The sequence below is a fragment of the Bison bison genome, unplaced genomic scaffold (genome assembly GCF_000754665.1).
Source record: "Bison bison bison isolate TAMUID 2011002044 unplaced genomic scaffold, Bison_UMD1.0 scf7180017864064, whole genome shotgun sequence".
In the NCBI taxonomy this organism is placed as follows: domain Eukaryota; kingdom Metazoa; phylum Chordata; class Mammalia; order Artiodactyla; family Bovidae; genus Bison; species Bison bison.
The window spans coordinates 2,787,312-2,813,659 of NW_011494636.1; the positions used below are offsets into that span (position 1 = coordinate 2,787,312).

Here is a 26,348-nt window from a genome sequence, read left to right on the forward strand (position 1 = left end):
TCACAAAAGGGGGAACACAGTTCTAGATATATCTGTCATTTTAAATTAGAATAGGAAAGTCCCTAACTATTTTCCAAATCACTCTCTTGGAAATGAATTTCCAGCTCACCATTGCAAGCCCAGGGCTGGTCAGTAAGCACATTTGTTTTGACTCATGTTAGTTTTCACCGGCCACACTGCATCATGGTTGCCCAATCCCGCAGTTGGTGGGGACAACTCCACCTGCAGTGTCTCCCTTCCAGCTAAAATAACCACTTTCTTCTCTGTTTTCACTGTGAGATGCCCACTGTATTGTTACCTAATACTCCAATTTTCCAGGTCTTATTTTCTCATCGAGATTCAGAGGACTCAGTACTATGCAAAGCATGTGGGATCTGGAGGCAGATAGACCTGTTGGAATTGAGTTCAGAACTTTGAACAAGTCACAACTTCTGCACCCTGGTTCTATCATCTGGGCCATAGATTATGATTTCTGTGCATCAGAAGTAAATGAAATAATGGTGTAGATTAATAAATAAAATAAAATTTATCATCATCATTAGGAACTGAATCAAAGTTTATGAACTTTACTTATATCCATTCATATTCAGTCTGATTAAGTGAATTAATGAATAGAGGAATGAATGATTATTTCTAGAATACAATAAAAGAGAGTGAATAAGAAAGTATAGAGCCACAAATTTGGAATTGCAAGGTTTACTTTGTTCTAAGCAGCAAGTGGGACCTGATCTTATGTTACCCAATACTTACTAGACAACCAGCCACATCTCTGAAGTTTCTACTTTTGAAGGTTGAACATAGGAAGGGAGGAAGCACTGACATGAAGGCAGCAAATACATTTCTAAATTAGAAATATGGCACAATGATTACGACAGCCACGCCACCCCAACTGATGACAGATATGATTGATTTTGCTGAAGCTCAAAGGGCCCATCAGCCCCTAAAATGAGTGCTTCATGCTTCATGCAGTGCCAGGCGATGGTTGATCGAAGCCCCAGAAGCAGCTAAACTCAATGTAGGCTGCTTAAAAATGTAACATCCAGTCTTACTTTCTCAAAATGTGGGTGTCTCCATCTCTGTAATAACAGCTTCCAACCTGCTCAGAGGAAGCATCGTAGAAGCTGCCCTTCCCACCAGGCTTCTGGGAGTAGTGCTGTAGTAGGCATCTGAGCAGGGGTGGGGGGGGGCAGATGCCACATGGAGATGCCTATGAGGTCATCTTTGTCCCTGTCATGGTTTCACGGGAAATGGGAATGCAAACATTATCCATCTTGTATTAAAAGCTGGACAATGAAACCAGTAGTTAAAGATAAGCTTTGATAGAGTGCTTTGGGGTAGGAAGAGGAGAATATTCAGATGAGCTGGTTTTGCTGTAGTTGTTAGCCAGAACTATCTAGGAATTAAAAAAAAAAATCTCTGGCTTATGACTTCAGCATAATTGAAGGGGAGACCAGATAGTGGAGAACAGAATACAGTATCTGAGATTCATATAGAAACTCATAGTAGAAATTCATTATAGAAACTCAAGGCTGAAGGAAAACTAATGGGTTATCTATGCTGATTCTGAGGAAGGTTTTTTTTTTTTTTTTTTTTGGTCAAAACATATTATGCAGTGAACCTGAGGAAAGGCTATGAATCTGGAAAAGAAACATTTAGGAAAGGAAACACATGCTCAATTCAAAACTGTTGGTCCCTGCGACATGGTCTACTCCTGGACAGCCTCAATGTGCTGATGGGGGACAGCCTGATGCATGGCAAGCAGCCACTGGAGCTGTGTGGAGACTGGGGAATTATTCAGTCTCTGAAAGGTTGTGGCTTCCTCAGTGACACGTGTTTGTGGTTTGCAGATGAATGGACTAAGAATGCATATTCTCACACATAAATAAATCTGTGTAACAACATTTACGTCTGTATCCAGTCCCAGTGGGGACTTGAGAGTGATGCCATGTCTGCTTCTATCAGGAATTTGCTTTCTTACCAGACTTCAGTGATGCTATAATATCTCATGAGAAACTGCAGAGACAAATGGGAGCGGCGCCTTGGTCCCCACCAAACAAATAAATCCCGCACTTACGTGGGAGTTGCTTGGATGATTTACTTTTTTTTCCTGTGCACAGGGTGCTATTCCTGAATCCCTAAAAGCTTGCAAGCTCGGAGAGGATAGATGTTCACTTCTCAATGTCAGGCTCAGTGCTATAGAACAGCCTTCCAAGTGGGAAGAGAAAAATGTTTCCACCCACATATGCCCAGTTCCCTGGGAGGTGATTCAAGTTAGTTAAAGTGATGTGAGGGAAGGTTTAGAGGAAGAGGGTTATCAGGAGCTTTCACTGTGGGAAGGTGTGGGAAAACAGTTCTCGCTCCGAAGGGCTGTTAAAAGGGTCGGATAAAATAATGCACTTGAAGAAAGACTTTTTTCCACTATAAAACCTCCTCATATCAATGTCAGGTTTCCCTACTGTTACTGTTCCAAGGGGCCTTTGATGCTCAACTATTCATTTGAAAAATTTATTGCCTACTTTGTGCCAAGCAATATGCTGAGATGCCAGAGAAATAAGACCTAATTCATGCCCTAGAGGTTTCATGCAATTTAGAAAAACATAGAATGTCATGACTCAGGAAACTTAAAGATGCCACTGAAATGTCTAGACATGCCGGCGGGACAGTGACTCATGCCCTGCATACCACAGTGCTTCCTGCAATCTCATTGTGCTGTTCCAAGTGTACCTTTGGAAAAGGACTATTTCCTTGACAACCATAGTAGTTCTCAGCTCTGACACCACACAACCAGGAAGAGGTCCAGTCAAGGGAAGCCTTTCTTAGAGGGACCACTTCAAAGTGGACTTTCTGTGTCTTTTGGAGGAATTATCTCCTCTCTCCATTCTTCTCTCTCTCTCCACAGTTTGATTCTACCAACTGTCAGTGTCAAGTCTGGGTGATGGAGTGGGATGAGGAATGGGGAGAGTGGGGTGGTGGGAGAGGATGGGCAGACCATTGCAGACCACGGCCAAGGATAAATTTTGTTACCAGAGATTTTAATGTCTTGGGTAACTTAAGTTGCTCATCTCTGTCAGCCTTTTATCTCAAGACTTTGGTCCCACATACACGGCTCCATGCTCATTAAATTCTTAGCCTCTTAGAAACTGGTGGGCTCCTGCTACTCTACCCTGAATGTAAGACCATTTAGGTCTCGGATTCAGGAACTTTCAGAGTTATAACCTACACCCTAGTCATGTCTGTTCACCAACCATGGTGGAGTAAGACCAGCTTTATGGAGGCATCTGGTCCCATCACTTCATGGCAATTAGATGGGGAAAAAGTGGAAGCAATGACAGATTTTACTTTCTTGGGCTCCAAAATCACTGTGGATGGTGACTGTAACCACAAAATTAAAAACAAACAAACAAAAAAACAATGCTTGTTCCTTGGAAGGAAAGCTTTGACAAATCTGGACAGCGTATTAAAAAGCAGATACATCAATTTGCTGACAAAGTTCTGTAAAGCCAAAGCTAAGGACTTCCCAGCAGTCATGCACGGATGTGAGAATTGGACCGTAAAGAAGGCTGAGCGCTGAAGAATTGATGCTTCCAAACTGAGGTGCTGGAGAGAAGACTCTTGAGAGTTCCTTGGACTACAAGGAGACCAAGTAAATCAGTCCTAGAGGAAATCAACACTGAATATTAATTGGAAAGACTGATGCTGAAGCTGAAGCTGCAATACTTTCACTGCCTGATGCTAAGAGCCAACTCATTGGAAAAGACCCTGATGATTGAAGGCAGGAGGAGAAGGTGACGACAGAGAATGAGATGGGTAGATAACATCACTGACTCAATGCACATGAATTTGAGCAAACTCCAGGAAACAGTGGAGGACAGAGGAGCCTGGAGTGTTGCAGTTCATGGGGTCGTAAAGAGTCAGACACGACTGAGCGACTGAGCAACAACAACAGCGTGGGGGCATTTTGGACAGCTGGCTGAAGTCCCTGCCCCATCAGAGAGCTTCTGCTCTCAGATGACTTTGAGCTCTGAATTTACCATTCATCACTGCTTCAAACAGAAAAATGCTGCCTGTCCCTAGAGACACTGTGCCCTACTTGAGCATCTGTGGAGTTGTTTGGTTACAGAGAATAAGCGTGACCCACAAGGCTGTTTTTCCAAGCATCACATCACACTGTGGAGAGATATGTCACTTGAGTGAGTCAACCTTCAAATGTTGACACTTATTCTTTTGTTCTGAGTAGAAATGTCTGACTTGTTTCCAGACTGAAGAACTTGGGACAAGTTGTGTTGTCAACATCCAATGCAAGTTATCAGAATTTATATATACTCAAAGGCCAGGTCCTTTTTAAGTCTATGATTATATACTATGTTTGGCACTCTGACCTGGAAAAAGGCTGGATCTTCAAAAGAAGTCCTGCAAGAAAACATAGGGTCCCAGATATGTCCAGTGTCCTTGGATGTGATGAGAAGTTATAATGATAGAGACAGAAAAGAGCACTGCAACAGGAGTCTGTAAACTTCAGCTTAGAGGTGAACCACCATGAAATAAGCTGGCTGGTCTGGGGCAAGTCACGTTTTTGCTCTATTGCTCTTTTTTTTTTTTTTGCTTTTCTACCAAAAGAGGGATGTAGGAGCACTGGGTTGATGACCTGTAAGGTCCCTCCCAGTGTGAATACTACTCTGGCCTTTTCTTTCATCTATCCATCCCCTTCTATAGGCTGCTGCTGCTGCTGCTAAGTCACTTCAGTCGTGTCCGACTCTGTGCGACCCCATAGATGGCAGCCCACCAGGCTCCTCTGTCCCTGGGATTCTCCAGGCAAGAACACTGGAGTGGGTTGCCATTTCCTTCTCCCTTCTATAGACTAGCTGCTATATTTAAAACTTGTTTGTGATGGCTTATGCTTATCTGAAACTAGAAATGTGGACCAAAGCACACCCCCCAAGCTCCCTTCCAGTCCCAGTAGCCTAAAGGGATTGCGTTTGGCTGCCAGGCTCACCAGCAGGAATATGGGCATCTCTTGCTGTAGCGACAGCAGTAAAATTGCCACTCGCGATCCAGCACTGACTCGAAGTAGCGGCTCTGGAACCCTGCCACCAGTCCATTGTTGGAGCATGTCTGGTACCTGAAGAGAAGAGAAAACTCCAAATAAGCTAACACAATGGTGCACAAATTCACCCCCTCCCCAAGACCTCAACACCCAGTTACTAAGCCAAGCCACTCTTTCAATGACCTAGATTCCTTACAATTTATTCTATTTTATGCAAATAAAAAAGACTTTGTTTTATTGGTAGGAATGACATATACTCACCGTTAAAATTCAAATGATTCAAAATCTTTCAACTGGAGGAAAATTGGGAAACTCTGCTCTTGTTAGACCTCTGAGAATATGTTGTTAGATGGAAGAATGCATAAATGGATGGATACAGAGGCATCTAGAATTTTTACAAATGCAAGATTGTATTATTCATGCCGTTCAAAATAAAAGATAATATAATTCACTTTGTCTGAATTGAAATAAAATGAAGACAAGGAAAAACACAATGGATCGATGAACTTCAAATAAACATTTCTTCTGCTTAAGAACGGGCAGATTCTCTACCCTTGAGCCACCAGGGAAGCCCTGAAAGCTTTCAAAAGCTTTTCCAAAGTGAGTCTTAGCTAACTCTGTTTTTCTGCATTTTTACCCACCTGGACATTGATCCTGTTCCCTCTTGTGAGGAAGCAGAGCAGGAATTTGTCTCTGTGTCACTACCTGGCAGTTGGAATACATCCCTGCTTTCCAAGTAAAGATAAGTTTCCAGAAAATATAATAGATTAAGAATAAGTACCCAGTGCTGATAGGTGAGAGAGACCTTGCTGACACACAAACTATAAAACCATCAGTGACCGAACTTCATTTTGTTCTTTTTAATTATTGGAAATGATCTTCTGGATCATATGTAGATATGAATATATATATATATATATTCAAATATATATTCAAATATATATTCAAATATATATATATTCAAATGAATGAATAAATGAATAACGAATGGGGGAAAAAAAGATGCTTCCTGACAAGACATGAAATATATTTAGTATCTAGTTTGATCAGATTCAAATAAGGACTTCCCAGGTGGCTCAGAAGGTAAAGAATCCACTTACAATTCAGGAGACCCGGGTTCAATCCTGGGTCAGGAAGATCCCCTGGAGAAGGAAATGGCAACCCACTCTAGTATTCTGGCCTGGAGAATCCCAAGGGCAGAGAAGCTTGTGTGCTATACTCCATAGGGTCTCAAAAGAGTTGGACGTGACTTATTCAAATGTATTTATTTATCCATTCATCCAACAAACTTGTACCTCCTCACTATTCTGTATCAATCTCTGTGTTGAAACAAAAATCAAGAAATGGGCTTGTTACTCAGTCAACAGGCAAATTGGCTCGAACTCCCTGTTCCCAGGACTTGCAAGAAGTTGTGACAAACCTTTGAAAGTTCGGCTATAAGATATAAATAATGCAAGTTAAGATGTACATTGAGACCTATGCCCATTGATGACCTAGCCTTCTTTGCTCTACCATTGTTCATATCTCAGCTTTTGAAAGCACCTGGTACATTTCAGGAATCCATACAGTTGGAATGGATGACTAAGGTCTGAAGGGTAGCCTTGGGGGCTGATTTTCCACAATGGTTTATCCTATCCTAATTCTAGCCTTGCTAGTGAGATGCAACTTCAATAGAAAGCTCTAAGAGTTGTAAACCAAGCTCATATGTGTCCAAAGAGTGATGGTGCAGCAAACTGGTACTCTCTGTGATCTTTCTCCATCACTAAAAGTTTGCCTCCCTCTAAATCAGCCCTGTCAGAACTGAACCAGGCTTTCCTGGAACTGTTGTTCCACTGTCTTGGTTTGTCCTGGGCACTCAGACTGTCACGGGGACGTATTCCCATGATGGTAAGTTCCCATAAGCAAAAATAAATGTAACAAGATAAGCTGAATGGTTTCGGTACCAGTTGTGAAGCCCATCCAAGTTCCATGAATTCTCTGCCGGCTGCCAGCCAGGCAGCTGACCCCACAGTCCTATATGGGAAGTGTGTGTGTGTCACTCTCTCAAACGCCACCTAAAATAACACTGCCTTGTGAAGATTATTTGGACACTACACGCCCAGGGCCCAAGGACATATGATGAAAGCTAGTTAACCAAACAGAGCTCGCCTCCCCCAGTTTCTGTCCCACTGCTTTCACATTTTGGTAGAGTGAGCCTGTACCGGAGCTTGGCTGTGTGTGTGGCCAATGTGATGAAATTATCCCTTCTAGAATTGGATTTTTGTAAGGGGACATTTTCACACTCATGTAGAAGCAGTCTAGCAGGGTAGTTAAGAGCACAGGCTATGTTACTGGACTGCTACTCCAACCATTCCTGACTGTATCACCTTTGACAGGCTTCATACCCTCTAAAGGTCTCAGTTTTCTCATCTGTAAAATGGGCATAATAACAGTATGTAGTTATTAAAGTTATTGTGAAGACCAAATGAAGCAATGCATACACAACTCTGTAGCTGATAGTAAATAATCTACCTGCAAAAGAGGAGATGCGGGTTTAATCACTCAGGAGGGTCAGGAAGATCCCCTGGAGAAGGGAATGGTTACCCACACCAGTATGATTGTCTGGAGAATACCCCATGGACAGGGGAGCCTGGAGGGCTACAGTCCATGGGGTTGCAAAGAGTCAGACACAGCTGATCGAGACTAACACTTTCACTTTCATACATAACTCTCTCCAGTTGAGATGTGCTAGTTCCATTGTTCTACAGCATGTGGCATGCCAGGTCCCCAATCAGAGATTGAACCTTCATTGCCTGCACTGCAAGATGGACTCTTAACACTGGACCATCAGCGAAGTCCCCCAGAATGCACTTGTAAGAGTCCATCATTCAAATCCAGGAGGGACCCTGAAACTTTCTGCAAGCAGTTCTCAGAAACTCACGTGAGCGGTACATCTTCCCACTTCTACCTTCTCCTTCAGGAACAGAGCCTACTCCAGGATGAGGGTGCAAAATGAATCTAGTTTGGGGCATTCCTCACCTCCACTCCTCTCCCTTTCAATCACCTTTTCAAAAAGTACTTAATAAGATCCACCTAAAGATTTGCCCACAAACTGCAGGATTCCAAACACAGGAGCCAGGCAGGTGAGAAGGGGAATGAAGGCAGCTTATCAACAGGAGGGGAAGGAGGGGGAGTTGGACAAAGCTTGCATTACTAAAGTGTTTCAAATTCAATTTTTTTTTTTAAGTTGTGGAAAAGACATCCCTGAGGCTCTGCTTCACTGCCCAGTGCATGACTGTTGTTCTTGAATGGTCTGCAGAAAAGAGGATGGGCCCAAGACTGCAGCTTTCCTGGTAAAGGATAATAGGACCCAGCTGAGCCCTAGGCACAGGTTCCCTGAGAACATTTCCTCAGAGTCTGAGGGCCCTGGGGTTCCTTGCATCTGGACTCTCTCCTCTCCCTTTGAAAAGACATTCTTCCTCATCAACCCTTTGAAGGCTGGAGGCTCAGATTCACAAACTTGAGCACTGTGAGCCCTGCTCCACCTGATGCTGGAAACTTTCTAGAAGGCAAATCACCAGGCAGTTGTTCCTCCTCTGACAACAATGGTCATGGACATTTTCTGAGAAAATGGCCTTTATGAAAGTGATTTCTCTTTTCTCAGGGCCATCACCCCGGAAAAACTTTCTTCTATATCCACAATAGCAAAATGTGGAAGCAACAGGATTCAGGGGAAAGAGTCCTTGCTGAGGGATTGGCAGGCATTGAGTTCTGGACCTAGCTGTGACCTTCACATTCCATGTGGAGCCTCACCTAGGTCACTGTGAGAATCAAGTGAAATAATACCTGCAAAGCTCTCGGCCAAGATAGAAACAGGAAGAGCAACGATCCAAACTCAGATATTCCTGAAGCCAGAGCTCCTGTTCAGGAACTCTCAGGGAGCCCAAAAAGTTGCTCCATGATTGTCCTTCTGCTTTCTGGTCCATTCTCCAGTCAGGCTTTCTCCCTGCTGTTGTGTCCTTCCCTGGGTCCAGGGCCATTGGTCAGGCTCAGTGACAGTGGCCAGAATGGGAAGCTGTTCACGTGTCTGGTTTTGCCAGTGAACTTCTCTGTGAAGTTTTAGTCTCTCATTCCAGTCTCTGCTGGTCTCGGTCCAGACTCACAGAAAACCCAGACTCTTAGCAAGTTGGAGGTGGCATTGGGTTGAGTAAGGAAAGTAGCATCAACTTGGTGAAGAGCTTTCAGAATCCCATCAAATGGATGGGCCGGTTGTGCTCGTCTCTTCTTCCAGCTCCACAAACTGTGTTTCCAGGTCTGCTAGCCAGTCTTCAACTCCACGACAAAGATGGAATAAAAGCAACTTTTCCCATCGTCCAGGCTGGTGGCCACTCCCTGTGACTCAACCTCTTACTCCCCAACATTGCTTTCCCAATGCAGGTGATAAGGGTTTAAATTTCACCAAGGGAGAATCATTCTTTTATTTATTTATTTATTTTTCATTTTAGATAATGTATCTTGTGAAAATTAAGCTTACACGAACACAAACATGTATTTTCCACGGATATTTTTCTTTTCTTTTCTTTTTAATTTTAATATAAATTTATTTGTTTTAATTGGAGGCTAATTACTTTACAACATTGTATTGGTTTTGCCATACATTGACATGAATCCGCCACGGGTATACATGTGTTCCCCATCCTGAACCCCCTTCCCACCTCCCTCCCCATCCCATCTCTCTGTGTCATCCCAGTGCACCAGCCCCAAGCACCCTGTATCATGCACAAACCTGGACTGGTGATTCGTTTCACATATGATAATACACATGTTTCAATGCCATTCTCCCAAATCATCCCACCCTTGCCCTCTCCCACAGAGTCCAAAAGACTGGTCTATACATCTGTGTCTCTTTTGCTGTCTCGCATACAGGGTTATCGTTACCATCTTTCTAAATTCCATATATATGCATTAGTATACTGTACTGGTGTTTTTCTTTCTGGCTTACTTCAGTCTATATAATAGGCTCCAGTTTCATCCACCTCATTAGAACTGATTCAAATGTATTCTTTTTAATGGCTGAGTAATACTCCATTGTGTATATGTACCACAGCTTTCTTATCCATTCATCTGCTGATGGACATCTACGTTGCTTCCATGTCCTGGCTATTATAAACAGTGCTGCGATGAACATTGGTGTACATGTGTCTCTTTCAATTTTGGTTTCCTTGGTGTGTATGCCCAGCAGTGGGATTGCAGGGTCATAAGGCAGTTCTATTTCCAGTTTTTTAAGGAATCGCCACACTGTTCTCCATAGTGGCTGTACTAGTTTGCATTCCCACCAACAGTGTAAGAGGGTTCCCTTTTCTCCATACCCTCTCCAGTATTTATTGCTTGTAGACTTTTGGATCGCAGCCATTCTGACTGGCGTGAAATGGTACCTCATTGTGGTTTTGGTTTGCCTTTCTCTGATAATGAGTGATGTTGACCATCTTTTCATGTGTTTTTTAGCCACCTGTATGTCTTCTTTGGAGAAATGTCTATTTAGTTCTTTGGCCCATTTTTTAATTGGGTCGTTTATTTTTCTGGAATTGAGCTGCAGGAGTTGCTTGTATATTTTTGAGATTAAATCTTTGTCAATTGCTTCATTTGCTATTATTTTCTCCCATTCTGAAGGCTGTCTTTTCACCTTGCTTATAGTTTCCTTTTTTTGTGCAGAAGCTTTTGAGTTTAATTAGGCCCCATTTGTTTATTTTTGCTTTTATTTCCAATATTCTGGAAGGTGGGTCATAGAGGATCCTGCTGTGATTTATGTCAGAGAGTGTTTTGCCTATGTTCTCCTCTAGGAGTTTTATAGTTTCTGGTCTTATGTTTAGATCTTTAATCCATTTTGAGTTTATTTTTGTATATGGTGTTAGAAAGTGTTCTAGTTTCACCCTTTTACAAGTGGTTGAGCCATTTTCCCAGCACCACTTGTTAAAGAGATTCTCTTTTCTCAATTGTGTATTCTTGCCTTCTTTGTCAAAGACAAGGTGTCTATAGGTGTGTGGATTTGTCTCTGGGCTTTCTATTTTGTTCCATTGATCTACATTTCTATCTTTGTGCCAGTACCATACTGTCTTAATGACTGTGGCTTTGTAGTAGAGCCTGAAGTCAGGCAGGTTGATTCCTCCAGTTCCATTCTTCTTTCTCAAGATTGCTTGGCTATTCGAGGTTTTTTATATTTCCATAAAAATTGTGAAATTATTTATTCTAGTTCTGTGAAAAATACCGTTAGTAGCTTGATAGGGATTGCATTGAATCTATAGACTGCTTTGGGTAATATACTCATTTTCACTATATTGATTCTTCCGACCCATGAACATGGTATATTTCTCCATTAGTGTCCTCTTGATTTCTTTCACCAGTGTTTTATAGTTTTCTATATATAGGTCTTTTGTTTCTTTAGGTAGATATATTCCTAAGTATTTTATTCTTTTCGTTGCAATGGTGAATGGAATTGTTTCCTTAATTTCTCTTTCTATTTCCTCATTATTAGTGTATAGGAATGCAAGGGATTTCTGTGTGTTGATTTTATATCCTACAACTTTACTATATTCATTGATTAGCTCTAGTAATTTTCTGATGGAGTCTTAAGGGTTTTCTATGAAGAGGATCATGCCATCTGCAAATAGTGAGAATTTTACTTCTTCTTTTCCAATTTGGATTCCTTTTATTTCTTTTTCTGCTTTGATTGCTGTGGCCAAAACTTCCAAAACTATGTTAAATAGTAGTGGTGAGAGTGGGCACCCTTGTCAAGACTCATTCTTTTAGAGTAAAGCTTGCTGCTAAGTCACTTCAGTCGTGTCCGACTCTGTGCGACCCCAGAGACGGCAGCCCACCAGGCTCCCCCGTCCCTGGGATTCTCCAGGCAAGAACACTGGAGTGGGTTGCCATTTCCTTCTCCAATGTATGAAAGTGAAAAGTGAAAGTGAAGTCGCTCAGTCGTGTCCGACTCTTAGTAACCCCATGGATTGCAACCTACTAGTCTCCTCCATCCATGGGATTTTCCAGGCAAGAGTACTGGAGTGGGATGCCAGCTTGGACTCCTGTTAATTCTCTTTTCCCCAGAATATTCTTTGAGTTGCTATAAGACATGTATAACATGCTTCACAGATTTTCAAAATATTTGTTAGGTCAACAAGTATTCATTAGAACCTACTCTATGACAGGTGCTGTATTTGGTCCGGAATGCTTTCCAGACAACTGTACTGGTAAGGGACATCACAATGGTACAGACGTTGGATGGAGGAAATAGACGGGTACTAAAGACAAAGATGAGAAACAAGAAACTGGCTGGGGATGGTGGGGCAATGAAATGGCAAGGGACAAAGACACATCAGTTTGGGGGCAAGTTTACCTATTCAAAGGAGCTTTACACGTTTTGGATATTTCTCTCAAGCCCCAACAGAATGACTCCATGTCCCATCTTGTTCTTTCTGCTGATGTTTATGCCTACCTCCACAAAAATGGGGGCTTCCCTGGTAGCTCAGACAGTAAAGAATGTGCCTGCAATGCAGGAAACCTGGATTCAATCACTGAGTTGGGAAGACTCCCTGGAGAGGGCATGACAACACTTCAGTATTCTTGCCTGGAGAACCCCCATGAACAGAAGAGCCTGGTGGACTGGAGTCCATGGAGTCACAAAGAGTCAGACACGACTGAGCAACTAAGCACAGCACAGCACAGCCACAAAACGGGGATGACAACTTCAGGCCTGATAGTATTGCATGAAGATTAAAAAGATGTTATATGTCAAGTGTCTACCCCAGAGCCTCATACAAAGTATGTTATGAAAAGACAGAAAAGGTAGTGGTTGTTACTATTACTGTTATCATAAATATTTGCAATTAAATGGAAGGAGAAGCTACATCTGGGCCAAGAATTGTTCTAGGTGTCTTCTACAGTCTTCCAGGGAATTGAAAATTCTTCCATTAGGAGAATTTTGTAAAGACTGAAGTAAATAGAAATCTGAAGGTACAATGTCTGGTGGATAGGGGAATGAATCAGAACTTTCCAGCCAGGCTGTAACAGCTTTTGCCTGATCATCAAAGAAACATGCAGTCTTTAAGTATCCTGATAGAAGACTATGGGTTTTCTGTTGACTAAGTCCAGACACTTTCTGTCAAGTGATGCTTTCAGTTGGTCTAATTGGTAGCAGTACTTATTGAAATTAGTCATTTATTTTTCCAGAAGGAGCTCATAGTAGAGGACTCCCTTCTAACCTCACCATATATACATCATCAACTTCTTTGGATGAAGATTGGGCTTTGGTGTGGTTGATGGTTTTTTCATTTTAAATGCTCATTATCTCTTCTGTTCTGCATTATTGTACAGTACCCACTTTTCATCTCCCATAACAATTTGTTTTTAAAATGGAATGGTTTAGTTACGCCTAAGTAGAGAATCGTATGAGGAAATACTGTCAAGAAGGTTTCTGTTTTTTTTTTTTTTTTTTCTGTTTAGCTTCCATGGAACATCAAAGCAATTAACATAACCAAGCTGGTGCAAATGATTCTCAACACTTGATTTGGATATTTTGAGTATGTCGATTATTTCCCACATGGTATAGCATTGATTTTTCTCAATTAATGTCTCAATTTGATCACTATCAAATTCAACTGGTCCACTTGACCATGGAGCAATGTCCTATGAGAAATCTTCAGCACAAAACTTCACAAATCACTTTTGACATATTCGATCAGTCACAGCACCTTCTCCATACACTGCACAATTTTTTTTTTCCATTTCAGCTGCTTTTTTTGCCTTTCATGAAATCATAAAGCATAATATGCCAAAAATGTTGCTTTACTTCTTCCATCTCCAATATTAAAATGGCTGAACAAAAATTTACCAATTTTGATATATATTTTTTAAATCCACACTGATATGATAGCTGTTACAATACAGCCTAACAAAATTGTTTCAAGTGAAGTTAAAAAACAACTAAGCACTACTAGAGACATCTTATGGAAGAAACTGAATGAACTTTTTGACCAACCCAATAGTAATTTTGCCTTGCAGTATTATTGTGAAGCTCAAATAAGATTAGACCATGAGTAACTCAGGGGCATAGACTATATGTTATTCATCTTCATATTCCTGGAGTCTGGCAAAGTTTGTGATAATAAGTATTTGTTAGTGAATAAATAGGGAGAAGGCAATGGCACCCCACTCCAGTACTGTTGCCTGGAGAATCCCATGGACAGAGAAGCCTGGTAGGCTGCAGTCCATGGGGTCGCACAGAGTCGGACACGACTGAAGCGACTTAGCAGCAGTAGCAGCAGCAGTGAATAAATAGGCAAATGAATGAGGAATATTTTATAAATTATATAGCATCATATCAATTAAAATTAGGGTAATAGCACTTATACTTCATACCTGTTTCATTGCTTTTTCAATTGCTTAACTCTCACCTTTGTTTTTGAAGTCTGTGAGTTTGTTTCTGTTTTGTAAAGAAGTTCATTTGTATCACTTTTTTTTTTAGATTACACATATCAGTGATATCATATGTTATTCGTCTTTCTCTGTCTGACTTACTTTACTCAGTATGATAATCTCTAGGTTCCTCCAAGTTCCAGCAAATGGCATAAGTTCATTCTTTTTCATGGATGAGTAGTATTCCATTGTATATATGTAGTGGGGAGAGGGGGTAAATTAGGAGTCTGTGGTTTACATATATACACCACTATAATAAAACAGATAATCAAGAAGGATCTACTGTATAGCACAGGGAACTCTACTCAGTATCCTGTAATCACCTATATGGAAAAAAAAATGAGAAAGAATGTATCTATCTATTTATCTATCTATCTACATATATATATGTAATTGAATCACTTTGCTGTACACCTGAACCTAACACATTGTAAATCAGCTTTACTACAATATAAAATAAAATAAAATAATTTAAAAATGTAACCAAAGTGGTTTCCTGTGCAGGAAGATCTGCAGGCTTCTTCATCGAGGGCGCTAAGGACATTGGCTGGAATTTGGGCTGCTCAATGAACTAACTAGTCTTTTTTTAAGGTTTTTTGGGTTTTTTTTTTTAATGTGAACTATTTTAAAGTCTTTATTGAATTTGTTACAATATTGCTCTTGCTGTTTATGTTCTGGTTTTTTGACCATGAGGCATGTGAGATTTTAGCTCCCAACTAGGGATTGAATCCACACCCTCAGCGGTTAAGAAGGTAGATTCTTAACCGCTGACTGTCAAAGAAGTCCCTAACCAGTCTCATTTGATATTTCACTACATATTTAGTGGGTCCCACAATGTGCCAGTATTATTCTAGTGCTGAAAAATATTCTATACAGTGGTGAATTAGACAAACTCCTTATATTCATGAAGCTTATATTTTGAAGGAAAGAAACTATAAAAATACAAACCAGGTAAGGACAAAGGCACCACAAGAAACATAAAGCAGATTGGAAAGCAGAAGGTGAAAGACACTGGGGTAGAGGAGCTGATCTGAGAAAACCAGGAGAGCACAGTGTGTACTTAATGACCAGCATAATGAATCAGAAAGGACTGCTCTTTACTAGACAGGACCTTGGTCTCAATTAGAATTACACTGTGGAAAACTGAGTTCCCACTGTTAAAGAATGAAATAGAAATCTCAATTAAATAGTCAGGAGATGGACCAGAAGGGGGAGCTCTCATACCCTGTGATGCTGCTCAGCCAATGAAAGTTTGTCACAAGGGAACCAATGAAAAACCATGGACTCTACGTTTACTGTAGACCTCCCATCTCCTTTTACCCCCACAAAAGCGTTCTCTCCATTTTGTAGGGACTTGCACATGCCTCACCATGGTTGTAGACCCCAGATTGTAATTGTCTGCTCACGCCAACCAAATGCATTGTTTTCTGGAGCTATAACTGGCAGTCTGTTTAAGTCAACATTTTGGTGTTCCACTGGGGGATCCAGTGAAGATCCTTGATCACTTTGAGGCTTGTGAGCAAACAGATGTGGTACCCACATTGAATTTGTAGATGTTCACTGCATTTCTAACTGACCCTGAGATTTCTAAGCAAATCTTTCTCCTGGATCTGAGCTTCACCCTCGTTGCATTTTGAAGCTTTCCAGGTTTTATTCAGGATCTGTTTTAAGGTTTCATCTTTTCTGGTTAAGACCTTGTTCCCCTATGAGAATATTTATTTGGCACTTTGACTCAATTTTTGAAATCAGACTGATACAGCTGGAACTGGCTGGCCATCAGCGCATGCCTTTAGGAAAGGGGGGCTGTCTTATTGGAAGTATGCTGAGTAGCTTCCTGTCTCTTTGGGGCCAGACTGCTGTCTTAGAACTGGCTGATACTAGACCTGCATGCAGTATGGGCTATTCGAGCTAAGTTGTTTGAAAATAATTCTCTTACTCAAGAGAAAACAGCTCTGAGAAAATAGGATCCCAGTTATTTAAATATTTTGAGGGTACCCCTTCCCTACAACAATCCTGGTCCATTTTATGTGTGAAAACCAAGGTTATTCTTCATGTTTACGTCTAACTAAATTGGATTGACCTAACGAAAGGCAATTAGGAATACCAATGACCATTCTGGGGGAACTTTTGAAATCCCTAAGCTTACTTTTCTCAAAACCAAATTGGACAGCCATCGCTCTAAATTTTCCAAAGCTAAGTGAAAAGCCTATTCTGATGGGTATTTTGAGGCTTCCAAATATTATCAGGAGACTAAAATTGCATCTCTGCAAAGTAAAATGTTCAGATTAACTGAGGAAAATGTTCAAAGAAAGATAACATGGCTCCCAAAGCCTCGGTTCTTCCTCGGCTTCTCTGTCTCTTACTCCACCTCTGCCACCTTGCCTGTCTGCTTCGGCACCCCCTGCTCAGGGCCCACCCTCAGTGCCATCTTTCTCCTTCTCTATCTTGCCGTCTACACCTCCTGTCTCCTGTGTGTGTTTGTGTGCTCAGTCACTTCAGGCGTGTCTGACTCTTTGTGACCACACGGACTGTAGCCCACCAGGCTCCTCTGTCCATGGGATTCTCCAAGCAAGAATATTGGAGTGGGTTGCCATGCCCTCCTCCAGGGATCTTCCTGACCCAAGGATCAATCCTGCATCTCATGTGACTCCTGCATTGCAGGTGGATTCTTTACCGCTGAAGCCCTGGGGAAGCCCCTATATCTCATATAGACCCCCAATCCCCCAGTACTGATTCTCTCGCCAGGCTTCCTCTTTTCTCTGAAGGTCTCCCCATTCTCTTTTCCTCTGAACTGATCAGAAACTGTCCCTTTCAAATTAAGCTTTTTGGGAACCCAGAGGCTCAACCCTTAATCTCTAATATTTCCTGGACTAAAGCTAAACTGCAAGCCACAAACTTTTTCCCAAAGTAACTGAAGATCCTCATAGATTTGCTGAGTACTTTAGTCATTCAAACTTATCAACCTGGTTTCTTCAACATATATCAGCTAGTTCATATGCTTGTCAGTGAAGACAACGCCCAAATTCGAATGAAAATAGCTAATATAGAAATTCCTAAAAGGTCTCTAGAATTACAACTGTAAGACCGGCACACTAACTTACTATGTGTCCAGGCTCAGGCAATCACTAGGCATATTCATTGAGTTATTACAAGGGCTTTTCTAAAGCCTGTTGATTGGAACAAAATTCAGGCTGGCACACAAAAATTTCACGAATGTGTTTATGACTATTACAACTGACTTCAGATTATTTTTAAAGCAAATTCTGATCTTTCTCCAGATGTTGATTCCATTTGGGTAGCTCTAAACTCTATGCTTAGTAACAGGCTGATCCGGGACCTCTCCCTTCTAGTAAAAAGAACCAGCATGGAATACAAAACTGTCCACTCCAGACTCAGTTAACCTAATAAACCAGCACTCTCTTACTTTAGATGAGTTACCTAAAAGGAAGACTGCCAAAATTCTTAATCTTCAACTTCAGCAAATGAAGGCCCCTAAGTGAACCCCTTCCTCTAAGTTTCTGCTATTTTTGCAAAAAGTCAGGACATTGGAAAATAATTTGCTACAAATTTAAGGGCTTTAGTTGCCTTCAGCCCTTTAATCAACCTTTCCAACATCCTCCCAGTCCTCAATGACTAGACTCCTGGGAACAAAAGGAGCTCCTCCCAATCATCCTTCTTAAATGGCTTGAAAAAAATTTGTCCAGGTTGGGGGTGAATCTCTTCCAGTTCTAACTGACCCTGGAGCCACATTCTGGGTACTCAACTGCACTATTTAAATCAGCCCTTGCCTTGTAGTACTAAAACAATTCAAATAGCGGGAAATCTCTAATAAACCTCATGAGGTTTCTGTCTCTGAATATATTCCCTTTTGCTTAGGCCTTTTAAGAGGCACATACCTTTTTCCCTTAGTTTCTTTTCCCTTCCATTTATTAGGTGAAGGCTTCTTAGAGACGTATACAGGTACGAGTGCATGCTCAGTCACTAAGTCATCTCCAAATCTCTGCGACCTGTTGGACTACAGCCCACCAAGCATCTCTGTCTATGGGATTTTCCAAGAATACTGGAGTGGGTTGCCATTTCCTTCTCCAGGGGATCTTCCTGACCCAGGGATTGAACCTGTGTCTCCCTCATTGGCAGGTGGTTTCTTTACCATTGAGCCACCAGGAAAGCCAAAGAAATATACAGGACTTTTTCCTAAAAGGAGAAAATAATTCTAGAATTTGACAGTAGTCATCAAAGCAGCCAACCAGGTGAATTAAGTGATTCTTTGACATTTATTTGTTTTGCTCTTGATGGTACTAGAGCTGATTCTGGAAACAACTGATCATCTGCTTCTACTGAATCAATTACCACCTTTTTTGTGGCAAAATCTCCAACTGATATCAGGAAAATTAGCCCACTACACATCAAAATTCAAACAGATCCCTTAAAACCTCTTCCCAGAATTAATCAATATCCTGTAAGTAAAGAAGCCCTTCAAAGCATAAAAATCATATTAGATTATAAGGCTCAACACCTCATTGTCCCTTATTCTAGTCCCTATATGTTATGTTAGTTGCTCAGTCATGTCTAGCTGTTTGCAACCCTATGGACTGTAAGCCTGCCAGGCTCCTCTGTCCATGGGGTTCTCCAGGCAAGAATATTGGAGTAGGTAGCCATTCGCTTCTCCGGGGGATCTTCCTGTGTGGGATCGAACCCAGGTGTCCCAATTACAGGCAGACTCTTTACCATCTGAGCCACAGGGGATCCCAATGCTCCTATTTTACTGATGAGAAAACTTGAGGACTGAGAGTGGAGGTTTGAGACAGAACCATTTAACCATTTTTGTACCTCAGTAGAAGTTCTCCTGAATTCTCATCACACTGAACATTTCTCAGTCAGCTGTCTCACCTCACAAGAAGTCCTTTGGCTAACTGTTCCTCGCACCACTCATTCATGTTGTTATAACCTTGACTCTGCTACTCTTCTCCCCTCTGGCACTGATGAAGTTCCTCATGATTGCTTAACACTGATGGGATGGCCTACTGACTTCTTGTGATGATCTTTAGGAAGTTCTCTGGGTAACTGTGATTATTCTTGGTTCACTGACAGTTCTTATTTAAAAGATGACAATGGCATATACTGTGCTGGGTATGCTATTGCAACTTCTTCTTATATTTTTGAGGTAGTACCTTTATCTATGGCTACTTCAGCTTAACAGGCTGACTCATATGCTCTTATGTGGGCCTGTACCTTTTAGCCAAGGATAAAACTGCCAAAATTTATACTAATAGTAGATATGCTTTTGGAGTAGCTCATGATTTTGGAACGTGGTGGAAGTAATGTGCTTTCCTCTTGTTTATCACGTGACTTATCTTTGGTGAATTATTAAATTCAAATAGTCAGTTCCAAAACAAGCTGCCATTTTGAAATATCTCCTTGGGAATTCTTTGAGGACCTGGGAAAAAAGCAAATGCCAGGAGACTGAATGTTCTTCTGAATTCAGACTCCATGTAAAGCTGACTTGCTTCTTTAATCAGCCTGGTCAAATTACAGATTCACAAAATCTTTGTTGACTGCCCATAATGTGCCAGGAATTTGTTTTAGATTTGTGTTAGAGTTCTCCTACACTTTAGCTTGTGAGCATCACAGTACTTCTCCCTAACAGCTTGCAATATGGGTATTACACTTTTTTTCCAGAATGAGAAATTGAATGCCCAAGACCACAGCGCTCAGAGATGATAGGAAAAGGAGCTGTGAATCAAAGTTTCCTGATTCTAAAACCAGAGCTCCTCTCACCACACTCCAGCTCAGCCTCGCTAACAAATTTTAGCTTCACCTTGTCCCACATGGGACCCACATGTCCTACAGCCTGGGTCAACCCAAGTTTGAGAAGATTCCCTGAGAACAACTGGGGCATGCTCTGAGATGGCAAAATGCCACTCATGGGACCAAGGTAAAGCCTCCAAGCAGTTGTAAGTAGGGGCCAGCATGCACACTTCAGAATCTGGCACCTAAAGATGTGATTTTTCAACAGAGAAGCCCTAGCAAACAGCCATGTTACAAGTCAACTCAGACATGTCAAAAGCAATTTTTAAAGACTGTGCTCCATTTAACAAGAATCTTTAGCAGATCCTATGTGTTTTTGTTATATCTGTGTTTGAGACTCCTCCACCCCCTTTAAAACTAAGCTTGCAAGCAAATGTAGTTATACAAGGCAGCCATATTGCACAAAACTATCAACTCTTCCCCCAGAATAGATTAAGAACCCACAGTCAACAGGAAGATATAATTGCTCCCCAGTTTATGAACAATTTCTCTCCTGATTTTTTCACCGAGACTGGAGCCTAAACTAAAAGCAATAATCATCTAACAGAAGTGCCTCTGGGGTAATCGGGATCAGTCCTGGGGCAGCTGAGTCCTACTGGTTTTCGTTTGTACATTTTTTTTTTTTTTAACTCTGTGATTAATGGAGGAGGAGATGGAGACAACAGAGGGTGGAAAGGAGGAAAGAAAAAAAAATCATTTGACTCTGCACAATCAAAAATGTGGAGGAAGTGAAGGCGGAAGAGAGATTGTGTCTGTCCACTTCTCATTTGATTCCCATTGGCCAAACAAAATCATATAATTTGCACTCCCTCTCATGCTTTTCTTCAAATAGTTTGGGAGTTAATGACAAACAAGTCACACGTTGGCAAGTTTGAAACTAAACACAATTTGCCTTCTCTCCCTAGCAGGGATAAACACAAAGATCAACAGAATGAAAGAACAATCCAGCTGTATTTTCAGAGCCAAGCAGAGATTAGGAGCCTTGGAGCCCTACAAGATTAGGCAGTCTAACTGCTTATTTTCCAAATGAGGTGGGAGCCTAAAGAGCCGAACCCATGGTCCAAGGTCACCAGGCAAGTTGTCTTCAGAAGCAGGATCCAAGTCCAGGCCTCCTGATTCAGAGTCCAGCTCTTCCTTTAGGATTTAAAAAATCATCTGAGTGCTGTTTTGTGTGGCTCTAAAAGGGGCCATTAGAAAGGGGCCACACCCATCTACTGGTCCCCTAAATTGGAGGACTAGACAGACAGTTGTAATTAGGTCATCCCCAGGCTCTGTGCCAGGCAATGGCCTGCCTACGGGAAGCCACTGGAGACTGTCATTGAGGTGAGGCTGGACTCTGAGTCAGCCATCTGTCTGGAAGGGTTTTAGATAATTAAATATGCTCGCTGGAGGCAGTGGGGATGGATGAATAAGGCCTGATAAAGGGGCCCCCACCTGCAGCTGTGAACTGTTACCCCCATCCCTTTTGCAGGCTGGCTGAGCCCCTCTTCAGTCCTGGCAGTAATCAAGCTGACCCCATCCCTCCAGGACTAGCTTCTGCTGTCATCTTACAGAGCCCTCCCTTCCCAGGATGAAGAACTGCCCTGAGTCCAGTCCCTACCACCCTGACCCATGCTGACTGAGCCCATGCAGTGGGGCAGCAGACTCTCAAGTAGCCCATCACCATGGCTAAGCACTTATGCTCTGGAGCTGAAACTCGCTGGATCCAAATCCTGGATCGACCATTTTCCATTTGAGGAAACCCCTGATCTCTAGACCTCAGTTTATCTACCCATAAAGTGACTTATAGATTTAAAGCACTCAGCATGGTGCTTGGTTGGGTTAAGCAATCAATGACAGCTGTTTTTATTGCTTAGAAGTCCTCTTTATTGCCTGGCTCCTCCAACCATCAGTCTTTTTCTCCTGACCTCTCATCTCTGTGCTGGTGGAGTGACACTCAGAATTTTGTGCTTGACCACCCCTAAGCCCCAATCCACCACATGCCCACGGAGACCCCTCAGTAGAATCTCCTCTTCACAGTTACCATAGCAGCAACCAGCCAGCTGGGCTTCCTCCTCCCCAGGCCAGCCTCCCCCTGAGTCTGCCTTCACCCTCTCCCCCAACCCACTCCGTGGCCTTGCCTCCACGCAGGCTGCTAACTGGCCTCACAGTGCATAGCTCCTGGGATGGGCTCTGACCGAGTACTAGTGTGAGACAGTCACACTCCACAGTGAAGACACAGGCTCAGGCCATTTCTGGGTCATTAACCATTGCAGAACCCAGTTGAATGAGAAGACTTCTCCCAAAAGATTTCAGTAAACTATTTCCCAGCAATGAAATCCATTTTAAATGCAGACAGAGAAGGACCTTGGTACTCAAAATTGAGAGGGCACATTTAATTGGGATGGCAAAAAGCCATTTCATTTCACTTCTCTTGGCTTAAATTTCTTTGACCTCTCTCCCCCACTCATTAGCCTTAAATCAATATTTCTCAAACTGTAGTGAAGGTTCTGTTGTTTATTTTCCCCAATCTATTGGGTACCAATACTTTTTTTGTAAGATAGTCTGAATAAGTTATTACCGTACTAAAGTGCCACTTGGATGTTACAGCAAAATTGAATTGCTACAAAGTTTCATAAAGACTTTCAGTTTCTGTACTTATCTTTTGGCAAACTAGTAAATGTTTCACAAAGCCATACTAGTCCCTGGACCAAACTGAGAGCCACAGAGAAGTCCATCTGCCATGGACACCCCTCTGCCCCATCGTGAGTTTTTGTCCTGTAAAGTGGTCTGCTCAGCATCGACCCTGCCACACCCGGAGCATGCAATGGAAAGGATCCTGGTAGGATCTGCCCAGTCTCCAGTGAGCTCTCTTCCCTGAGGGTCAAGCCTCCCCCAGCGAGAGGGGTCTGTTGCTGCCTCACCAGCCGTGTGCAGCGCGCTGGCTCTTACCATTCCATTCCAGCCCTGTTGATCTCCTCCCACCAGCACTCCGTAGGCTCCCCCAGGCTCTGGGGTGTGGGCATGCAGGCGTAGTTCCACTGTCTGTCGGAACCTTCCTTCTTGTTGAAGATGCTCCTCACGGCCACCACCACCTGCCCGTGGGGACACTGGTAGCTGAAGCCCTGCCGGTTCAGATTCACCCACCCATCGTCACTGTAGTCATGGTACTGATGATAGGAGTACCCATAGTCACCATACTGTCCCCAAGCCACGGTGACCAGTGGCAGAAGCACCCACAGAAGAGTGAGGTCCATGCCGTCTGGGCTTCTGGCAAAAACTGTCACCCTATGTCTGCTGGGCTGCTGGTTTTATACAGCTGCTGCTGACATGTGGCTTCCAGATGTGGGTGAGCAGGCTCCAACTGCAGTGTGTCATCGTTTAAGCAAAACTTTTCGGCGCGGAAATATTGGCCATAAGTACATTCAGTTTGTTTTAAGGTGGAATTCTAAGAAAATGTAAGGAACATGCAAATGGAAGAAACTCCTAGAGAAGGAAAAAATTAGCAGTTAGATTATAAAAGCAAATCGCTTCACACTCCTTAGAAACAGTGTTAGAATAAAAACTGTGTTTGTCCCTCCTCTCTTAGCACCTCACCTCTCTCTGCCCCTGCTTCACCCACCACTAGCAAACCCCTGTATTTATTCTTCAAACCACCAACCACCCTTCCAGGATCACACAAATATGCAGAACGAGATTTCGAAACACCAAAATAATAGGATGAAGGAGCAGAATCATTTAGATTTCTGTAAGTCTGGATGCCTGCTTTTTAAAATGTTTTTCTTTGTGTGTGTGTGTGTGTGTGTGTGGTAAGTCCCTTAATATAAAACATACTATTTTAACCATATTTAACTGTACAGTTCAGTGGCACCAACTACATTCACATTGCTGTGTAAATCTCACCAACAACCACCTTCCAAATTTTTCACTTTCCTTAACTGAAACTCTGTTCCCATTAAACACTAAGTCCCCATTTCCCCTCCCCATATCAGTCCCCACTCCCTGGTCTCTGGAAGCTAACAAAGATACTTTCTGATTCTATGAATTTGTTTGCTCTAGGTATAAGTGGAGTCAAATACTGTTCCTACTGACTGTATATTGGAATGCATTTTAAGGTTAATTTAATAAATGTCGTATAAACAGATTATACCTTCTTTTTGCCCCTGTGCTACACAGTAGGTTCTTGTTAGTTATCTGTTTTATATACGTCAATCCCCATCTCCCATCCTAACCCTGCTTTCAAGTTCCCAGCCCAACCTCTTTTAACCCTGAGTATAAGCATGGAATGGGCTTCCCAGGTAGTATTAGTGGTAAAGAACCCGCCTAATGCAGGAGACATGAGAGACGCAGGTTCGGTCCCTGCGTCAGGAAGATTCCCTGGAGGACGGCATGGTAATTCACTTTAGTATTCTTGCCTAGAGAAGTCCATGGACAGAGGAGCCTGTAGGGCTACAGCCCATAGAACTGGAGTTGGATAGGACTGAATGACTGAGCACATGCATAAGTATGGAATACCAATTTTCAAGCTACTCAGAATTTTAAAGTCACATATGGATATATTATGGGCCTCTGGAAAGATAACTTGGGCATTATCTCTACACTTAAGCATCCTTCTGAGCTGCTGAAACTGGACCCAGCTACGCCTAGAAACTGTGCTTGGCTTTTCAATACACAATGAGTTTAATCTGAATAAAGTCACATTTTATCCTTTGGTGGTTTTCCCTTCCATGTTTTCTTTTTAATGAGGTATATTTGCATATAATAAAAGTCATCTCTTCTGTGTTCAGCATACAGTCATTCATCCAGCACCATAATCAAAACATAGAATAGTTCCATCAACCCTCAAGCTCCCTTACACCCCTTGGTAGTCAAATCCTTCCCAAAATCCAGCCACTGGTAAACACTGAACTACTTTCTGTTACTGGAGTTTTGCCTTTTCTAGGATATTCCGTAGATGGAATCACACAGCATGCTATCTTTTGTCTGATTCCTTTCACTAGAAATCTTTTCAAGATCCATCCATGTCATTAAATATCAGTAGTTCGTTTCTATATACTGTTGGTGTGACTGTACTACAGACTGCTTATATACTACCAGTTGAAAGAATGTAAGTTTATACATAGTATCAATAGTGTATATACATCAACCCCAATCTCCCAATTCATCCCATCCCCCTCTACCCCGCCTTGGTATCCATACATTTGCTCTCTACGTCTGTATCTCTATTTCTGCTTTGTAAATAAGGTCATGCTGTATAGGAGAAACTCATATAACATTGTAAAGAAGCTATATTCCAATAAAATTTTTTTAGAAAGAATGTAAGTTTGGAGATTGGGATTGACATACATACATTAGTATGTATGAAATATATAAGTAATGAGAACCTATTGCATAGCACAGGAAATTCTACTCTGTGATGATGTAAATGGGAAGGAAATCTATAACTGATTCATTGTGCTTTACAGCAGAAACTAACACAACATTGTTAAGCAACTATATTCCAATAAAATTAATTTTTAAAAAGCAAAAAAGGAATATAAGTTTAATGCATGTACAGCTCACCATGTATTTTCAACTAGGTTATTATATTATCTTTCTCACAGCCTTATATAGTAGTGAGGCATTATTGTGATTTTTTTTTTTCCCACAGGTAAGAAAACTGTGGTCAGGAAGTTTTTTGGTTCAAATTCCTAGAGCTGGAAGGCCATGACCCCCAGATCTTCTGAGTCCTAGTCTGTGATTCCTTTCATCATTTTATCAAAACTAAAGTCTACCAGTTACACTAGTACATCAACATTTAGAAATAATTTCCAAATAAAATATTTATAAGGTTTTATAATATTAAAACACACACTGAGCCTTCCCTGGTGGTCCAGTGGCTAAGACTCCATGCTCTCAATGCAGGGGACCTGAGTTCTGTCCCTGGTCAGAGAACAAGATCCCACATACCACAACTAAAGATTCCATATGCTACAAGGAAGAGAGAAGATACTACCTGCCACAGCTAAGGCCTGGTGCAGCCAAACAAATATATATTAAACACATGCACACTAATTCACATTATGAA

At 41.9% G+C, this 26,348-nt stretch overlaps 1 protein-coding gene across 1 annotated transcript in view; it reads right to left on the minus strand.

Annotated features, from left to right (window-relative positions):
- DPT (dermatopontin) overlaps positions 1-23,767 on the minus strand; it is a 36,511-nt gene extending 12,744 nt beyond the window's left edge. The window contains exons 1-2 of the mRNA XM_010836689.1: positions 23,234-23,767; positions 4,994-5,119 (exon numbers count right to left, since the gene is read on the minus strand). Coding sequence (XP_010834991.1) covers positions 4,994-5,119; positions 23,234-23,538 — 431 coding nt within the window. The 5' untranslated portion in view covers positions 23,539-23,767. The remainder of the gene's footprint in view (positions 1-4,993; positions 5,120-23,233) is intronic.
- Positions 23,768-26,348: the final 2,581 nt, after the last annotated feature.